The 19,466-nt window shown below is 46.0% G+C and overlaps 1 protein-coding gene across 2 annotated transcripts in view; it reads right to left on the bottom strand.

Annotated features, from left to right (window-relative positions):
• Positions 1–19,466, bottom strand: part of LOC110194733 (heat shock factor protein 3-like) — a 56,650-nt gene that overhangs the window by 25,134 nt on the left and 12,050 nt on the right. For both annotated transcript variants that reach the window (XM_020967248.2, XM_078148033.1), the window contains exons 2-3: positions 10,475–10,583; positions 5,905–6,032 (exon numbers count right to left, since the gene is read on the bottom strand). In XM_020967248.2, the coding sequence (XP_020822907.1) occupies positions 5,905–6,032; positions 10,475–10,583 (237 nt within the window). The remainder of the gene's footprint in view (positions 1–5,904; positions 6,033–10,474; positions 10,584–19,466) is intronic.

Below are 19,466 nucleotides of genomic sequence, written 5' to 3'. Positions count from 1 at the left end.
CGAAAGAAAGAGAGGTGATTTTTTTCTTTGGTTATTGACATATACTAGAGACTACTTGGACAGCAAGAGGACATGGATGAGAGATTTGGGAAACAGATTACAAGCCTGGCACAGAGGGAGGACAGAGTAGTGATGTGGGCAGAGGTGAGGAAGAAAGGTGGCTTCAACTACCCAGACAACTGTTGGAGCTCTTTCTGCCCAAAGCAGGGAAGCTAATGCTTCTCGCCTTGCTTTAACAATAATTTCACCCTTCAAAAGGTAGAGGAACAAAAAGAGGGAAATCCATTTTGGATGCAATTCTCAACAACAGGGAGAAAGTGGTTGCCAAGGTAGAAACGAAGGGGACCTTGGGAAGACACGACTGTTATCTTTTGGAGTTTGTAATGTACAATGGAAGATCCAAAAACAGTTTGACATGTACCTAAAGTCTGGGGAGAACAGATTTCAAAGGCTTAGAGGAAGGCCAGGTAGGATCACACCTAGTAAAAGGCTTCAAGAGAAGTCAGCCCAGGAAGGATGGGAGATGCTCAAGAAAAAATTCTGAAGACACAAGGGGAAACCATTCCAAAGAGAAGGAAAAAGGGGAACTGTCCAAAGAGATCAAAGTAGATTCATAAGAAACTCACTAAGCAACACAGAAAACTGGAACCAAGAGCAGGTAACAGAGGATCACAAAAGCACTGTATGGGCCTATAACAGTGTCAGGAGGGCTAAGGCTCAGAATGAGTGGAAACAAGCAGGGAATGCTAAGGACAGCAAAAGGGATTTTCTTTGGAACTCTACTGGGCAAAGGACAAGGATGAAAGAAAGAGTAGAATCCTTCCTTTGGACTGATGGGGTGTTAACTCATTAACGAGGGAAGACAACGCTGCATAATTCTGATTTTGCTTACATTTTCTCTGCCAAGGAAATTGGTCTGTGGACTGCAAAGGACAGAACAAAAGTGACTAAAGAGGAGTTGATGGTGAAGATCAAGCATGGAGACTATGAGAGCACCTAGCCACCCCGATGAGTTCAAGTCACCTGACGAAGATGAACTACATCCTCAGAACCAAAAGAATTGGCAGGCATGATTGCTAAGCCCCATCAGTGACCTTTGACAGATTATGGAGAACATGACTGGAGAAGGGCATTCCTGATGACCCAAGTGTCACAAAATGGAAGAAAATGAAGATTAGAAACTACGGGCCAGTGAGCTTAACATAGATTCCCGGCAAAATCCCGCCAGGTCTTATTAAAGGGATGGTTAGTAAACACCTGAGAAGGAGGCAGTGATCACCACGAGCCAGCCTGGCTTCATCCAGCCCAGGCCAATGTGGGGAGGGTCTGACTTCTCTTCTAACAAGGTCACTACTAAGTGAGAAAGCACCACAGGGACAGCCTTAGCACATTATTTGCTACAATAGCTCAAGATCTTCTTGTGCAAGAGTGGTGTGATGTGAGCCAGATGAAAAGATAATTAGATAGCATCAGAACTGGCAATTGGTCTGGGGAATAGCAAACCAAAAGAAGCACCATGAATGGGAATGGTTACATGTCCAATTGGAAGGAGGTCTCCAGTAGCAGGCCCCAGGGAACTTGCGCTCAGCCCTGGCTGTTTAACCTTTCATGAATGATTTAGATAAAAGGCTAGATGGCATGCTTGTCAAACGTGCTGGCAACACCAAACTGGGAGGGTGTGCCAACACACTGGACAATAGCCCAAAAGGTCTTGGCTGGCTGGCACACTGCAGTGAAGGCACTAAGATGAATTCAAAACAGCTAAGTGTAGTTTTATACTTGGGTTCCAAACAAATCTACCTCACAAATACTAGAAAGTGGGGGAGGCCTGGCTAAATTGCCAGAAGTCCAAGTGAAAAAGATCTCAGGGTTGTAGTGGACTGCAAACTCCCTGTGGGTCAGAAGTGTCCATGTGGCAGCCTCCAGGAAGGGGTTCTACCCTGAGCAAACCAGAGGCCACTGTTTATATGGAGAGTAGAAAGCAAGATGGTAAAGGCCCTTGTGCTCATGCCCTGAGAACTGAAAGACCTAAGGATGTTTGACCTAAACTATGTAAGACTTGGAGTGGGGGGAAGGAATTTGAGGTCTTCTGTAATACACACACACACACACACACACACACACACACACACACACACACAACATATACATGGGTGTATATGCATATATATTATACATACATGTTTATGTATATATGTGCATGTGCCCATACATATGCACGCATGCATATATCTGCTCCTATGATAGTTGTCTTCAAGAATTTGAAAGGCTAAGTGGAAAAGGGATGAAACTTGTTTTACTTGGCCCCAGAAGACAGAACTAGAAGCAATAGGTGTGAGGTCCAAAGGGGGAAACTGAGGCTTGGGGTAACGGAAAACTTCCTACTAGAGCTGTCCAGAATGGAATGGGCTCCCTCTCTTTGAAGGACAAAAGTAAAAGAACACTTGGTTGGGCATGTTGTTTCCAAAGAGAAGTCTTTTTGTGTTATCAGCTGTACAAAGTAGCTTCCAACTGTGAAATTCAGAGATTCTGCCCCTTTGGCCTGTGATCAGAGGGAGATATTCAGTCAGAGACACACCCTCACTAACCCACACTCTGTCACTCACATTCCCCTCACCCAGGGTCCATTCCTTGGGCTTCTATCCTCTTTTCTATTATCAGAAACCTGAGATTCAGCTGAGCAATGGGAGCACAATATATTGTACGTTGATGATGGTTTGATTTTAAGCCAAGAGACTTTAAAGCTGTGTCAGAGATTAGCTCCTACCTTCTTTTTTTTCTGGTATAAAGTATTTTTTTTAATTAAGCCATATGCTTTTGAGTTTAAAATTTTTCTCCCCCTTCCTCTCCAAGATGGTGCACAATCTGACATAGGAAATACACACACACACACACACACACATATAAATACATATTCTTATTAAACATATTTTCAGATTAGTAACGTTGTAAATAAAAATTAGAACCAATAGGAGGAACCACCCAAAAGAGGAAACAAAACTCAACAGAAGAGAAAAAAAATAGGAAACAGTATGCTTTGATCTGCATTCAAACTCCATAGTTCTTTCTTTGGATGTGGATAGCATTTTCCATCATGAGGCCTTTGGAGATGTCTCAGACCCTTGTATTGCTGGGAAGGGTTAAGTCTATCAACATTAGTCATCTCACAACATGGCTGCTATTGTGTACAACATTCTCTTGCTTCTGCTCACTTCACTCAGCATCAGACCATACAAGTCTTTGCAGGTTTTTCTGAAGTCAGCCTGTTCATCATTTCTTATAGAACAATAGTATTCCATTACATTCATATACCACAACTTGCTCCTCCTACCTTCTTCTACACAAAGCCAGTGCCCGCCTGCCTTCCACCCTCCTGCCCTGTACTTAGTTTTAATTTCTTCTCTTTTATGTTTATTCCATGTAGACTTAGAGATAGATGTGCATGCTGTCTCCCCTGAAGAATGTCAGCTCCTTAGGAAATGTTTCTCTAGTGCTTAACACAGTGTGGATCTAGTCCTGGCCTCTCATTTTACAGACAAGGAAACTGAGACCCCCAACAAAGTGACTTCCCCAACTTCAAACAGTTAAGTGACTGACACATGTGTACCCAGAGCCCAAGCCTTCTGACTTCAGTGCCCACTCAGCCCACACCATGAAGCTCCCCCCCAGCCAGGCGTCTCTGTTTTCCCTCTGCCTTGTGAACATCTCCTGGAGGCTGAATACTAATTCAAACTGCAGTTCACGTTTACTAAGCACTTCAGTGTTCACAAAGCAGGTCATAAAAGCAAAATTATCCTGCAGGTACCAAGGGGGCAGTGCCCTGGCCACAGTGGCACCAGGTGGGTCACAGCCCCTTTGCCTTTATGAGAACAACAAGGCTGACGGCGGGAGGCGGCCTGCACGGCAGGCAGAGCCGCCATCTGCATTAGCCCCGCTGATTTCAAAGGGCCTTAAACTGGATTCCTTCCCTCAGACCCCCATGGCCCTATTCCTTACCGACAGCAGTAATAACCCAGGTAAAAAGTGAACTGTATAAAACAACATGGTGCACTTACCGCCTCTTTGTGTACCCTCATTTATGCATTACACTGAGTCATTAACAAAAACAAACGTGGGCTGCAGCAGTTAAGCAACTGCAGCCATAGCAAAAAGTTGCGTTTCCTTGTCTCATTCCCTGGGCCCCCGTATCCCAGGGCCATCCTACAGGCTGGACGGGCCCCACATTTGCAGAGTCGACAACTTGGTGAGGGAGTAAGATGGCGGTGTCAACAAGTTGAGGAGCAACAGGAAGGCTGGGGTACATACAGGCATGGACTGTGGGGCCTTCGGGCCAGCGTTGCCACATCACCAGGGCCAGTCCCAGCCCACCAAGTGCCCTGGGGAAGGGCACTTCTCCAGGACGGAGGGGATTCCTGGGAAGTCAATACCTCCTCTACAAGATGCAGCTGCCTGAAGACTGTGAGAAGGGAAGTGCCTGGCCCAGGCTCCCAAAGCCAGTCTCTCTCAGAGGCAGGACTTGAACCTAGGTCTTCAGAAGACTGGGTGTGGATGCAGACTTGGCCACTAACTCGCTTAATAAGCAAGTGATTTCATCTGTGAGAGCCTGTCACCTCATGGGTCAAATGGGGGTAAGAATGCATCTTGATACTATTTCCTGTCCACAGAGGCATTGTGGGAATCAAGCAGGATCAGAGGGTCCTTCCATAGCTGGAAGGAACCCTGGAGATGACATAATCTAATGCCCTCATTTCATATAGGAGTTAGAAAGGAACAAAGGCAGGATTTGAACCCAGAGCCTTGAACACCAAAGCCAGTGCTCACTCTACTATATGATACTGTGCTATTGGGACTAAAACATGCTACACAAGGGTCAACTAGCATCATTTGAGTCATGGAAAAACATCTGCGTGCATCCTTTCAAAGGAAGAATACCTTATCCAAACTTTGTCTCTATCTCTCCACTCCAGTTCTCTGCCATGTAGCAGGGGGGCAGGACAAGGCCATGTATGATCAGTGCCAAATGAAGATGTTCTGATGGGTGAGGTAATAGGAGAAGTACAGGATAGAATCCCCACTGACTTCCTCTTGCAATGTGCTGACCCGCAAAATGATTGTTACGTTGGGGAACCCTGCAATTCCTTTGAGGAGAAGCGCACATCTGGGCCCAAAGCTGTCCACCCATTATGGTCCCATTGCTGAGAACCACAAGAGGTCTCAGAGGGAACAGACGCTGGCTATACAGGCCATGTAGACCAACGTTTTGCCTGAACCCTGGTTAATAGTTCACCCTGTCTTCCTCCACCTTCCTTCCAACTGACATAACAGAGCACAGCATCCCCAAACCTCCTCATAACCACAAATGCCATTTGGGTTGGCTTTTCCAGAGTAGGCCATGAGCTAACCTAACTGAGGCAATGTTCCAAAGTGGCCTGGCCTTGTTGGGATACATATTCCAGGCCAGTTGGGGACCCTGGCATCCATGTGCACTATTGACAACATCAATAGATGTCTCAAACCCGCACCCTGTCTACAAAAGCGGAAAAGTCAGGCTGGCAATTCTGTAGCCTGCCCTGGCTTGACAGGAAGTTCTGGGTCTGGAGAGACAGGGCACAGACTCAACCCAGCAGCTGCTGCTAAACCACACATGGGACTCATTGGGTAAACAATCAAAACTCAGTGTCTCCTCTGGCCACTTCCTGGGAGTGTTAGGGGCCTGAGGGCCAGTGATCAGAAATAGGAGGGGGCTGCCAGGAGAGGCCTGGAATTGATGAAGGAGTCTCCTGGCTGATGGAGATCTCCAAGTGGCAGCAGCACCCTGGGCCCCATGGATCACTAAGCCATACGGCCACCGTGAAAATGTCCAGGAGGTCCCTCTCAAGCCAAGGCTGGCACCAGGTGACGTACCTTACGCTTGATGTTTTCCAGAAGGTTTGCCTCCCCTTGTTGGAAAAACATATGCTGGAACTCAATCATTGTATTCTTCTCTGGGACAATCATCCCACTTTCCACTGCAACCACCTTTCGAAAGCCATCTGGCAAAGAAAGAGCAAAGGTCACTGAGCCGGTGCTGAGCACAAGGTGGAAAATCACCCAAATAACTAAGCTACAATTGCCAAACATTTTTACATCCCTGCATGCCATAATGGGCTCTAATAACCAGGCTGCCTTTTAAATATAGGGATTCGAAGTTCAAAAGCCTGGCTTTTGGCATGGTGTTTTTTTCATGGCACATAATGACCAATTTTAGGATAACAGGCCACAGAGAGAGCAGAGACAATTGAACTCCATAGATGGTCCTCAAAGCTCCTTTAGTCAACAGCGTCAACTTCAGCTGACTCCCACCAACTCTTTCTCCAGTGTTGCCTGGGAAGAAAATGCAACAGCTTGGATTGTGTTTCTTTTGTGTTTCTTGCCCTGCCCTTGGAAACGACTCAAAAAGAGGCAGAAGAAGGAAGGACAAACTTCGGCAAGCAATGGCACCTGGATCATGACAGGCAGCCTGGGCCCAGAGAAGCTGACTAGGGCCAGGGGTTGGGGGGAGGTTTGGGGATGATGGCAACTGCCTTGGGGATGGGAGTCTTGGAGGGCCAGGGGGCCTGGGAGCCAGAGCGAGTGAGCGCTTGGTCTTTCTGTCTGGTTTCCTCTGAGCCACAGACTCTTAACTTTCTCTTTGGTCCCTTGGTCAGGCTACTGAAATCTCTAGAGAGAGCCTTTCTCAGAAGAAGGTTCTGAAATAAATTCTTAACTCATTATTGAAGGAAATACTAACTTTCAGGTAGAAGTTATTGAATAGAAGATGTCTTTTCCTTCCTGTTCAAGTTCATGAAGCCCTGGAAATCCATCCCCAGACAGTCCATGTACCTCCAGTTAAATCACCCCTGCTCTAAGCTCAGACATGAGATCTGACCCTTGGAGTTCACACGCCAAGTCCAGAGGCCAGACAGATCAAAGGAGGAAAGACAAAGGAATCCAGGTGACAAGGCCTAGGACAATTACTTGATATATCTATGCCAACACTGACTGGTTTCCACAACTTTACCTACATGTGTGCACCTACCTTCTTTCCCTTGGGAAAACGACTTTCTAAAACAGCTCAATGGGATATGACACCATTTTTAGCCATAGAAAGCAGTGCCTTAAATATTCCAGTGAAGATCTGCAGTGTGTTCCTATACTAATTATTCCCAGAATCTTCATTTCCTAAGGCCACCAAGAGCCTAATGCCAGGCCCCAAGAAAGCCCTAGGGGTTTATATAGACTTGGCCTGTACACTCAAGTGTTCTGTTTTTGTTTGTATCTCATCCCCATCTCCTTGACTGTAAGCCCCAGGAGGACAAGAGAGGCCTGGTGGCTAGGGCTCCTCCAAGCTGGCAGCCACCTCAGCATAGATGCGAAGTCTCAAATGGGTTTTTCTCTTCTTGTGGCTTGCAGGAGGTAATATTCTCGTCACAATTAGCTAGGAAGATGGAGACACAGTCCAACCTGAGGAGACTTGAGCAGGAAATAGCCACAGATGCCCACCCACTTGTCTTGGGGCTTACTCAGGACAGGAAAGGAAAACCATCCAGGGGCTCAAACTGGGCCCAACTCGCTCCTCCTCTTTAACCCCAACCAAAATGCCCTGGAGCTACGGACGCTTCAGTGTCCCTGTCTCTCTGACTAGGGGGCAGCTCTACTCTTCTCCAGGACACTGCCAGAGACAGGCCTGACAAAAGTCTCTCCGCACAGCCCTGGGCCCCGGAAGGCAATTCAGGTCAAGCCCAAGCTCTGGCAAGGCTTGGCCCACTTGGGCCGGAGGGACTGCCAAGGACAGCCCTGGGCTGGTCAGGTCACTTCACTCCTCAAGTCCAGAGCAACAAACCAAGTTTAAGGCCTGTGTCTGAACAGCACTTAGAACACCAAGATGGAGACAGAACAACCATCTTTGACCTCAAAGAGCTTACAAAGCTCTCTAAAAACCCTAGATTTGTTTAAGGCTCAGGTGCTGAATGTTTGCTCTCTCCTCAAATTCCTGTGGAGCAGGTAACCCTATTTACTGCATGCTCAATCACCCCAGTCAGCCAATGAACAAGGGGCCTCCTCTGTGCCAGGCATTGGGGATCCAAAAGCAAAGTCTTTCTCCTTGAGCAACTTACACTCTACTATAGAAATGAGAGACAAAAACTTCTGAAATGAAGTGGCACTGGGGTGAACCAAAGACTCACCCAAATCAGGATGAGGTATATGATGGGAGAACACGGGAGGGCCTTCTCTAGACAAATCACCTCAAAAGACAGGATTCAGCAGAGGCTCAGGACAGTGCGGGTGCTCGCCCAGGGCCTCTGAGGCCCAGGAGGAGTGCTCCTGGGATGATGATTCTGTGTTCTCAAGCGCCGGACTAGCAGAACCCAACAGTGTGCCTAGCCCTCTAAGCCAGAGAGACTTGATGACCGGCCTGGCTATGAGACTCGTCCAAAGAACAGGCTGGCTGAGTGAGCCAAGCCAAGTCTCATACCCCACGTGCTGGCCATCCCCCAGCTCCTAACCCACTCAATCTCTGAAAGCCTAGCCATGTGGGTCATGGGCAAAGGAAGGGCATGGCCTTCTGGTCTCCAAAGCAGGCCATGGCAGAAGGGTCTTATAAGCTGGGAAACAAAACTTGCCATTGGCCAGCAGCCTGACTCCTGCTTGCGGGCAGAGGCTGGACATTAGTAGTGACTAGCAGGGCCACCCTCAGGCACTGGGGGAGAACTCCCAAACAAACTCACTCGAAAAGGCAAAAAGTTCCCTTTCCAGAACGAGCTTTGAAAGCATTACTTCCCCCTCATGTGGTCAGATGTCTAACTTGCCATTTTAATTCCTTCTGGCAGCCTACTCTGCCTGGCTTTTGTTCTCTCAAAAGCAGAAGCTCTCTTAAGGAGAACACAAAGATATCAGCAAGAGCTGAGAGCCAACTGCGGCCTCGGACCCAGAGCAGGCAGTCTTTACGACAGATTAACTTCTTCTCCTGCCAGCATTTGGGGAGGCTCACTGTGTTACATGGGCCATGGCCAGGCTCTCTTCACGGGATTCCTAGCCTGGCCTACAGGACCTGCCGCTGAAGAGGAAGGTGCACCTCCTTCATCCCCTTGTGCAGCATGAGAGGCCCTTCACACAGGCCCTATATCCAAACCCCATCCCTCCTGTTCCCCTTGTCCCTCGATTCCTCTGAAACCTTAGAAGCAAAGCCTCAGAATAGTTTGAAAGCCAAGCCTGAGTTTCTGAGAAGGAAGAAATCCACCCACGCAGAGGACCAGAGGGACCCAATGTGCGTCAGGATGCTGGCCACAGCCTGTGTGCTTCTTTCTTTTCAGGCACCTGCTCACATGTCAGACATTGGAAAAGACTGGAAACTGGTTTCCTGAAACAACCCAGCCAAGAGAGAGGAGATTCTTGGCTCTGGGCGTGACTCTCCATGTCTGCAATGACCAGGAGCTAACCTGGACAGAATGTCCAAAGCCTACCTAAGACCTAGCTCCCATGGGAGTACAGAGGACAAAATTCTCTGCCTTGAGGGAACCCCAGAGTCTGGCATGTCATGGCTGACACGAGCCAAGGCCAAGACAGAATACTGCTTTTTCTTCCCTAAGTTGGAAGGGGCAGGAAGGATGTGAAGTCATTTCCCATCCTCCTCAAACACTACCTTAAGAGCCTGGCACCAGCCTAGAGAAAGGCAGTGTGGTGCAATGGCTAGAATGCCACTCTCAAGAGTTAGGAAGACCTAGCTTCTGTCTCATCCTGGCTCTGGGACACCCCCTTAGGGTGCCCAGGCAACTCTCTAAGACAATGAGTTGCAGAGAAGGCATAACACTGGTAGAAGGAGCTTCCTCATTGGGAGTTTTCCAGCCTCTCCTTGAAGTGGGAAACTCACCAACAAGTAGATATTCACTCTCCCTCCACTTAAATACTTCCAGTTACAGAAACGGTCACCATCCCTTTGGCTAAAGACTCAATAGACTGAAACGGGTCCCAATCGTCTGAGGTCTGCCCCCTGAGGCACAATCAGGCTCTCTGGTGCAGATGGGTATATTTACTCCTGCTCAGAGAGACAAGCCTGGCTTTCCTATTCTGGAGCAAAGCAAGACACACACACACAACACACACACACACACACACACACACATAGAGTATGTACTCCTTGAATTAATTCACTGGCTCTTTGTTCTCCCAACAGCAATGTGTTTAGACCCAATACAGGGAAAGAGGGCTGGGGCCTGGATGAATAGTTTTTATTCCTCCAAGAACTAGAATCTTGGGCCTTGGCTCTGAAAGGTCCAAAAATTTTACTAAGACAAGGTTGGAGCTTAGAACAGGAAAGCCCCAGGAAGAGAGAAACTTCTCATCTTCGAATGGCGATGTAATGATGGCTGCAAGCTAGAATCAAATGTGGAGTGAGGGTTAAGGGCATAAGCGTACACTGATGAGCCTGGTCCAGAGGATGAAGCCCTGTACTTACACACATTGAGCTGGCGGACAAAGCTGGAGAGATTGTTATGTTTGAAGTATTTGGGAAGCAGCTCTTTGGAAAACTTCGGTGCATCCAAGATGCAGAAGCTCTGGCCATTCTAGAAAGAAAAAAAGAACGAAAGGTCACACACTGAAGACAAACGTACACGATAAAGAAAGGAGTGTCCAGAGGATGGATGAGCACATAATACCCAGTGCCAGGGACCCATGTAAACCTATGGCCAAAAGTCCCCATGGCCCAAGGCCCTGTGATCCCCTTCAGAGGGGTACCGGCAACTTAGTCACATAACTCTGTCCTCGTGTATACACAATGAACTCTCTAAATCCGTACTTAGAGTGGCAGGGGGTGGGGTGGGGGGGTGGAGAAACATCACAAGGGTAAAATATTAATAAATGTAATTGTATAAACATTTTAAAGTAATTACTAGATGCAAGACACTATACACCAGTGATTAAAAAAAAAAATCTCTGCCCACAAGAAGCTTACACTCTATTCCAAATACAGAATGTAAAAAGACACACATAGCTGATACAAGATTGCATACTTCTCTTCAGTGAAGAGAAGAGGGAACTATTAACCAGGGACTCTAAGATGGGCATCCTGTAGGAGGTAGCATCAAAGCTGGGCCTTGAAGGAAGCTGGGGATTCTCAGAAGTGGAAATGTTGGAGGCACTTGCCAGCGTAGTAAGAACAGGTCATGCCAAACTAACCACGTTTCCTTTTCTGACAGGGTCACTAAGCCAGTAGATCCAGGGAATGCTAGAGATTGAGTCTATTACGAGTTTAGCAAAGTATGTGACAAAACTACCTCATGCTCTTCTTGGAGGAAAGATGGAGAGATGCGGCCCAGAAGATGTCAGTACAACTAGGTGGTTTTAGAACTGGTTGAATGGATGGACCCCAAGAGTTGTCATTCATTTGCATCAACCCAGAAGGGAGCCTTTCAAAAATCACTTATTCTTATCGGTGACTTGGATAAAGGTCAATTGGCTGATCTGCAGACAACATCTAGCTGAGAGGGAGGGTTAACACACATTGGATGATAGAGTCAGGCTCCAAAAAGGTCTTGAAAGGCTGGAGCACTGAGCTCAATATATTAAGTTAAGCCCAAGATATGAATGAACTTCACATACCCAACAGGAGAGAGCCGTGCTTAGAAAATAGTTTGTCAGGGCAGCTAGGTGGCGTTGCAGTGGATAGAGCACCGGCCCTGAAGTCAGGACGACCTGAGTTCAAATCTGACCTCAGACTAAACACTTGACACTTACTAGCTGTGTGACCCTGGGCAAGTCACTTAACCCCAATTGCCTAAAAACAAGCAAACAAAAACCAAAAACAAACCAAAAAAAAAAAAACCAGAAAAGTTTGTCCGAAAAATACCCAAGAATTTTAGTGAACCATAAGCTCAATGACTCAACAATAGTGTTGGGAAGGGGGAAGAAAGTCAAGAATGATTCCAAGGTTGTGGACCCAGGACACTAAAAGGATGGTGAGGTGCTCCCCTAAACTGAAAGGAGAAAGGTTGGAGGAAGTGTAGGTCTAGGAAGGACATGTGGAGTTTGACAAGCTGATAACCATAACTATTAATTCTATGGCCCATGGTCACTAGAAAGTATTTTAGTCATTATCTCACGCAAACCTCCCAATGGCATTGGAAGGCAGGTACAGCAAGCACCATCAGCTCCGTTTCATAGATTATAATCACAACCATGAAGTCCTCTGCTGTCTCTTCATCTCAGCATGAAAATGGCCCTAAGTTCTTGAAGTCCGTAATAGTGGAGCACAAGTTCTGCCTGCCCTTACCAAGCTGGAAGGGCCTGAAGGATGGGCCTATGGAGGGGCTGGATATCTGCCAGAAGACAGCCAACCAATCCTCAGCACGAGTAGCCTCATCACCAAACTGACCACAGGGTAATGGCATTTTTGACCACAGTCATTCTTGAAGGCTGTTTACTAAATCATTTAAGGGTTGGGTTAAGAAGGGGTGCCCCAGCACAATCACTGAGCTCAGGAGTGAACAAGTGACGAGTCTACGTTTACAAGCCTGCTTTCCTTTCAAAGACCCCAACAGATCAGTATTCACCTTCCTCTAGACAAGGAAATTGACCTACCAAAACTGACTAGGAACAGGCAGTTTCCATTTGAACCCCTGTCTTTAGATTCTAAGTCCAAATTGGCTAAAAACCTAAAAATCTTTGCTTCCTTCCCCATTGGGAAAAAGGACTATCCCCTTCCAAAAAAGAGACAAATTCACTTGATTCAGAATTTAAATCTTTAACTTTATGAATTTTAAGTGGCCTAATGAGAAAACGAGAAATCATAAGTACTCCAATTTCCTTATTTTCCAGATTTTGAAAAAGGGAAAAATGCAAAATTCAAAATTCTCAAAACTGAGCCATTTGGCAGCTTGTTCCAGGCCACAAGCTAAGTCAGTTACAGAGTTAAGACTAGAACACAAGTCTCCCAACTTCCAGAGTAAAATGTTCTTTCCAACAAACCACACACTAACTCCATTTCAGGTGGTAACACTGAGTCCAATTTTTAAGGTCTCTTACCTCCTCCTCCCTTAACTCCTCAGTAGCTGACTACAAAATCACTGTATATCAATACTAGCAAGGACCTCAGTGATTATCTAATCTTATACCCTCATTTTATAGTTGGGGAAACTGAGACCCAGAAAGAAATAACTTGCCTGAAGTGAAATAGCCAGTCAGTGGTAGAGTTGGGCAAGCCTAATTTAGTTCTGAAGAAATGAACTTAGATCTGGACATTCCCCCCTTTCACATCTTCCACCCCTACCCCCAGCAAAATCCAAACTGGCTCCTAGAGAGCCAAGGAGTCACCCTGAATAGCTGGGTCCAGGCTACGTTGCCTTTGTCTGGTAATATACTTAAGGAGTCTGAAATCCCTGGGTGGTCAATGAACTGGGGGCTCCAGGTGGGTGTTCCGGGTGGGGGGGTGGCTGGATTAGGAATTAGCCAAGTCTGGGCTTTCTTTTACCTCCTGCTGGTAAAATCATTCCTAGCATTCACAGCGGCTCACATCTGCGTTCCTGAAGTTAACCTGGATTGACTGCCCCGAAGGACAGAAGAACCCCCAGGAAGTGGAAATTCTATCCAGGGCCTTCTGAGCCTCTCCCTTCCTTTGTCTGTTCTTTGAAAGACCTCAAATAGCTGCAGACAGGGACTAGAAAGATAAAAAGGCTAGAGAAACAAGGAGCCTGGATCAGTCCACAAATTGGCTAATTGGTACCTGAACAAGCCAGGGCTTGACTGTGGGCATGGGAGAGTTAAATCAAATCGGGTCATTTCCTTTCCAATTTCCTCAGTTTAATATCTAGCACTAACGCACTAACCTGAGACTGCAGGTGTGTTATTCTTTAAGAAAAAGGTAACAAGAGATAAAAATCCCAACTCAACAGATGAATTAGGAAGTGGGCAACTGACTAGGCAAAAGGATTCACCTCCAGCATGTTTAAATAGCAAGCCCCTCCTTGGGAATTCAAAAATATCATTTGATTTACACACCACATCAAGACAAGAACACCTGTTTATGACTGACTTGGATTTGGAGTATGAATGGGTGATTTCATTGGTGTAGGAAGCACAACCTACTAGTACAGCCTGGCACCTTCTCTACCCCTTCTGGTCTCGGGGGCTGCTTGGGGCACTGAGATATTAGAAGCCACACAGTCAGTATTTGGGAGAAGCTGGACTTGGTTTGCTCCTAATTCCAAGGAGAGCTCCTACCTGCCTCATCACATATCATTTTGGTTATTTTTTCTAAGTTTGCGTTAAGGATAGAAAAGTGGCCTGTTACTTCATTGGTATGGGGAGCTCACATTCATGTCTGCCTCTCAACACTGAGACGTGAAGGGCCTTACCCACAAGCTCACCCAGCCAGGGGGGTGTCAGGGGCAGCACATGAACCCCAGGCCTTCCAGGCTCCCAGGCCAGATTCCTAGCCACTAAAGCAAGCTGCCTTTTTTATGTTAGCAACATGAAAACTGTCAAGGATTTTCATCAATAAATAAGTCTGTGTATTTTAAAATGTGTTTGTGTCATAAAATGCTAATAAATTCTTATTTTTATTTGAATAATATGATTTGAGAAATATATTTACATGGATCATGTTATGAAAAAGAGGTAAGAGCAGTTCAATTCTTTTATTTCTACTAAAATGAAGACCCCTCTCCGCTGTCTGGGTGTGTCTGCTCCTCTATAAAATGGGGGGGGGGCTGGCCGTTCATGCCTAGGGCCCCCATTCTGTCTACCATGAATGCCCAGCTTCAGAGACTGCTTTCTTCCGAGCCCCACCAGATGGCAGTATTCCCCAGGCCGGCCTCCTCCAGCCAGGCCCCATTCTTTTCTACTTAACCTCCTGCTATAAATATCCAAATCTAATCACTCAGATACAGGAACTGCCGAGAGAGAGTACATCACTTCAAGGAAAATCGGTTTGTTTTTCACCAGCCTTCAACTGGGCTCAAAGTCTATCTCAGAAAAAAACAATTTAACCGAGATTTCACCATTGGCCAGGGCTCAACGTTCCCTCACTCAGAATACAGAAGCCAAACAAGACACCTGATTGATATAAGGCAGAATGTCTGACCAATTAATTAGAGCAGCCTAAATGGCTCTTACAGTGGGGACTTGAATTCCCCATTCCTGGAAGGGCCTTTGGAGGATGCTAAGGAGGGCAGACTTTGGTGGAGGCCATTCTGGTAGGGGGTGCCTGCAACAGACCATTTAACCTTCCAATTTTACCCTCTGGATCAATCAGAAGGAGAAGAAACAGATTGGAGGAAAAAGCAAATGTCCAGCAGCTTCAACATGAACAGAATTCCCAACATCACAGGGTTAAAGGAGACTGCTGAACCCAGGATGGGAGCGTGGAATAGGGCCCCCAAAGCTCAGCTGATCCTAGCTCACCAAAGCTGGAAAGGACCAGCGAGCCCAGCCCCTCACTTTATGGATGCCCACAGACATGGTACACAAGGAGTTAATGGCCAGACCAGGGTTCAAAAGCAGTTCTCCTTGCTCCTATTCCAGGGACACCAAATCACAGAATTTCAGAAGTGGAAGGAACTGTAATGACTAGTCCAACACACACAGGTGAGTTATAAGCTCCCTGGGCCTCACTTTCTTCATCTTTAAAATAAAGGGATTAGACTAGGAAACCTCTGAGGTCCCTTCTAGCTCAAAGGTCAGTGGTCTACTATGAGATGACTCACTGAGGTGCTCTCCTTCCATGTCCCTGCACTTGCCATTGCAGCCCACCCCTTATCCATCATGTGGCCCTGGCTCCACTGCTGGGGCTCTTCTCCCCTCCAGGGAGCCGCAGAAGAGCAGGCACAGCTGCTGTGGCTGCCAGTGGGCTTAGCGATCAAGTGGTCTGTAGCCCTGTTCCCAAGAACCCCACCCCACAGGACAACACAGATGCCAATGACGAAAGCCAGGGGCTACCCAGACAGCCTGCTATTTGCCTTGCTGTTGGTACCTGGGATCTAGCCCCCAGGAACCATCCTCTACCCTCATCTCCAATTAGGGGAAGATGGAAATTTACAAGTAGAATTTTCTAATTTCATAGATTTAGAACTAAAAGGGACTTAAGAGATACTGGGAGACAACGCACTCATTTTACAGATGAGGAAACTGAGACACATAGAGGTTAAGTGACTTCCCCAAGATGCCAAAGCTATTAAACATCTGAAGCAGGATTTGAACCCAAGTCTTTCTGACTCCAAGCCCAACATTCTATCCACTACACTATACTGCTTTTCAACAGAAATCTTTGCATAATCAGTGAGTATTCTGATGTAGTCTTTTTTAAAACTATGATAGCAATAAAAACCAATTACCAAAATAACTAAACTTAAAACCAGACCTTTAGGCTGCTATATTAACAAGCCTTAAACTAAACAATTTTAAAATAATCAGGCATATTCAATCATGCTGCTCTCATTCCAAAATTCTCATTTTAACTGAAAATGGAAAGGTTTTCTATACCATTAGTAAATAAGTTTTTATAGTCATCTTTATCATATCTTTAACTTCAATTATTTTGATCTTAGTAATTTATGTGTATACATACACACACACACACATATATATATATATATGTATATGTATATGTACATGTAAACATAGACATATTGGTGAGTGCCTGCTCCAACATTTTTTCCTAACGGTGTGAATCATCACAATAGTTTGGGGCTGGCTGCTTTAGGTCTGTAATCCTACATCCCTCAAGGCCTGTGTCAATAACCACAGTTCCTTCCATCTATCTGCCTACAATACAGACCCCAAGGCCTTTAACCATCCCAGCTTCCCTCAACCAAAGCTCTCCATTGATGACCTTCCTCAACCGCACTGCCGCCTAGAACAGAAAGGAAAAAGCCCAAGGCATGGGTTTAAATGTCACCTCGGAAACTCAGTGCATCACCCTGGGCAAATATATCAGCGTCCTCATCTCTAAAATGAGGGGTTCATTAGACAACTCTGAGACCCTTCGTAGAATAAGTACACAAATGTGCCACTGATAATGCCAATTGGTGGTTTTCTAACAAGTCAGTGGTTTTTAATTGAATTTGTTACCACTGCTCTCCACAGCTCTAGGTAGAAGTCAATCAAGGCACAGCATAGAGTGAGCCTCATTTCCACAGCTTTTCTTAACATAGCCCAAGATGGCATTGACAGTTTTTTGGCTACCTCATCATTCCATTTACTACAATTGAACATGTCTACCCAAAGCCCCCAGATTTCTTTTTTTTCTTTCTTTTTTTTTTAAGGCAATTGGGGTTAAGTGACTTGCCCAGGGTCACACAGCTAGTAAGTGTCAAGTGTTTGGTCTGAGGCTGGATTTGAACTCAGGTCCTCCTGACTTCAGGGCCAGTGCTCTATCCACTGCGCCACCTAGCTGCCCCCGGCTTTCTTTTTTCTAAAGCTGCTGGCCATGACTTCCCCAAGCTGTATTTGTGAAGTTGGTCTTTTGAATCCAGGTATAAAACTTTCCATTTGTCTCCATTAAATTTCTTTTTTCCACCTTTGTTTTAGATTCAACCTAATATCCCTCCCACCATTGTATCATCTGCAAATGTGGTAATTGAGGGCATATGCAGCTTCATCCAAGTCACCAATAAATATGGTAACACAGCACATGGCAGAGCTCCCCTGCCCATCTCACTACAAGATACCCACTCCAAACAAGAACCAGAGCAGAAAGATCAATCTTTTTGCAGTTCTGATAGAATTAAAAAGAAGCAGCATAGATGGTCCTAAGGCAATTGGGACAGGGGCACTGGAGAAAGGACTACCAAATGAATAAAGGGAGGAAGTCTTTTATTGCACACTGTTCCAGGGTCAGCCTGAAGCCCCAGCTGCCCTCGAGGAGCTTACTGTCCAGTTGGAGACTCCAGATTTAGACACTAAAAACAAGAAGTTAGCAATAAAGCACAAAGATGAACCAATCCAGTGCTCTAAGAATAAGATTTTATTTGTGGCTTACTTTTTTTTACTCAATTTTATTTTTGCAATGAGCAAAATCTACCTTCTCTCCTTCCCATCTCATCCCCAATTGAAAAGGAAAAAAACCCTCCTATTACAAACGTGCATAGTAAAGCAAAACTAATTTCCTCATTGGCCATGTCAAAAAGTATCTATCTCCCTCTGCACTCTGAGTCCTTTGCCTCTCTATCAGGGATGGACGTTTCATCATTAGGCCTCCAGAATGGTGGCTCGTCATTACATTGATCAGAGTTCCTAAATCTTCCCAACTTGTTTGTCTTTACAGACCAGATCACCACTCCCACCCGTACCCCCGGCCCCTTCTAGGGCCCACTCAGTCTCTGTCTCACAATGTCAACCTTGACTGGAAAAATGATTCACTGTGATTTTTTTGAATTTCCTGGCCAGAATTCAGTCTGGTGTGTTTTTTGTTGGGGGGTAGGGGTGGGAGGCGGACACAAAAGGCCGTGTACTTCTTCTTGCTCCCCTGCCTTGTGGCTCACTTTAAAAGTGTCCTCCACACAATGACCCTAGGAGGTGGTGCAAGTGTGATTATCCCATTTTACAGATGAAGCAACAAACTCAAGAGAGGTCAATGCTGAAACTTGAAGACAAGCCTTCTAATTCCTCAGCGGCAGTCAGGAAACGTGGATGATCTGGATGTGACACTGAGCCTGCACGTGAGCCATGAGAGGACCCAGAGCCTTCTGAATAAATGAAATTCACTGGGGCAAACATCTGACAAACTTTCATAAATGTTACGTTACTTTCTCTTTGTGGTAGTATGGACTGTGGGACCCTCTCATTGACCTCACAGCAGGACTGCCTCATAGCAGGCAAAGAAGGCCAGTCTCAGTCTGGTTTTCTCCCTCAGCAGGTGCTAGATCAATCAACCAACTGATCAATGGGGATTTCTGGAGTATTGGCAATGGGATTAGTGCCAGCAAGTAGGTAGGCAGACTAGGGAGCAGGTGTGGCTAATAGAGTAAGACGATCTCATTAAATCAGATGAATCTCTGCTATAAAAAACCAGAACAACTACTGCTTTCTTTAAAGACACTCCACTAGATACTGGGCAGGGTCCTGGCGATATACACTCCATGAGAGGCAAGGAGAGAAGTGGTGAGACCACTGTATTTGGCAGCAGCAGACATGGAGGTTCTTCCACTTCCTATGCGACCTCCACGTACAAATCCCTTCTTCTCTGGGCTTCACGTCTCTCTGCCCTAGAAAGTCATACTACCTCTACCTGGCCAGTTTGAAACAGAATTGTTAGAAGGGAAGGAATATTAACTACTAAAACCCAGCAGGACAAAACAGAAAAAGAAATCCTTCTCAAATGTGTGTGTGTGTGTGTGTGTGTGTGTAAGTATATAAAATATATACATAGGCATATATGCCTATTTATACGTGAGAGGTAAGACACATCTAGGCCTCGTATGAATGAGTGACATGAAAAACACTTCTTACAAAAG

This window comes from Phascolarctos cinereus, unplaced genomic scaffold, assembly GCF_003287225.1.
Source record: "Phascolarctos cinereus isolate Bilbo 61053 unplaced genomic scaffold, phaCin_HiC Scaffold_8;HRSCAF=390, whole genome shotgun sequence".
Taxonomy (NCBI): domain Eukaryota; kingdom Metazoa; phylum Chordata; class Mammalia; order Diprotodontia; family Phascolarctidae; genus Phascolarctos; species Phascolarctos cinereus.
Note: the sequence above shows the minus strand (reverse complement) of the source record. Positions and strands in the feature narration are given on the sequence as shown.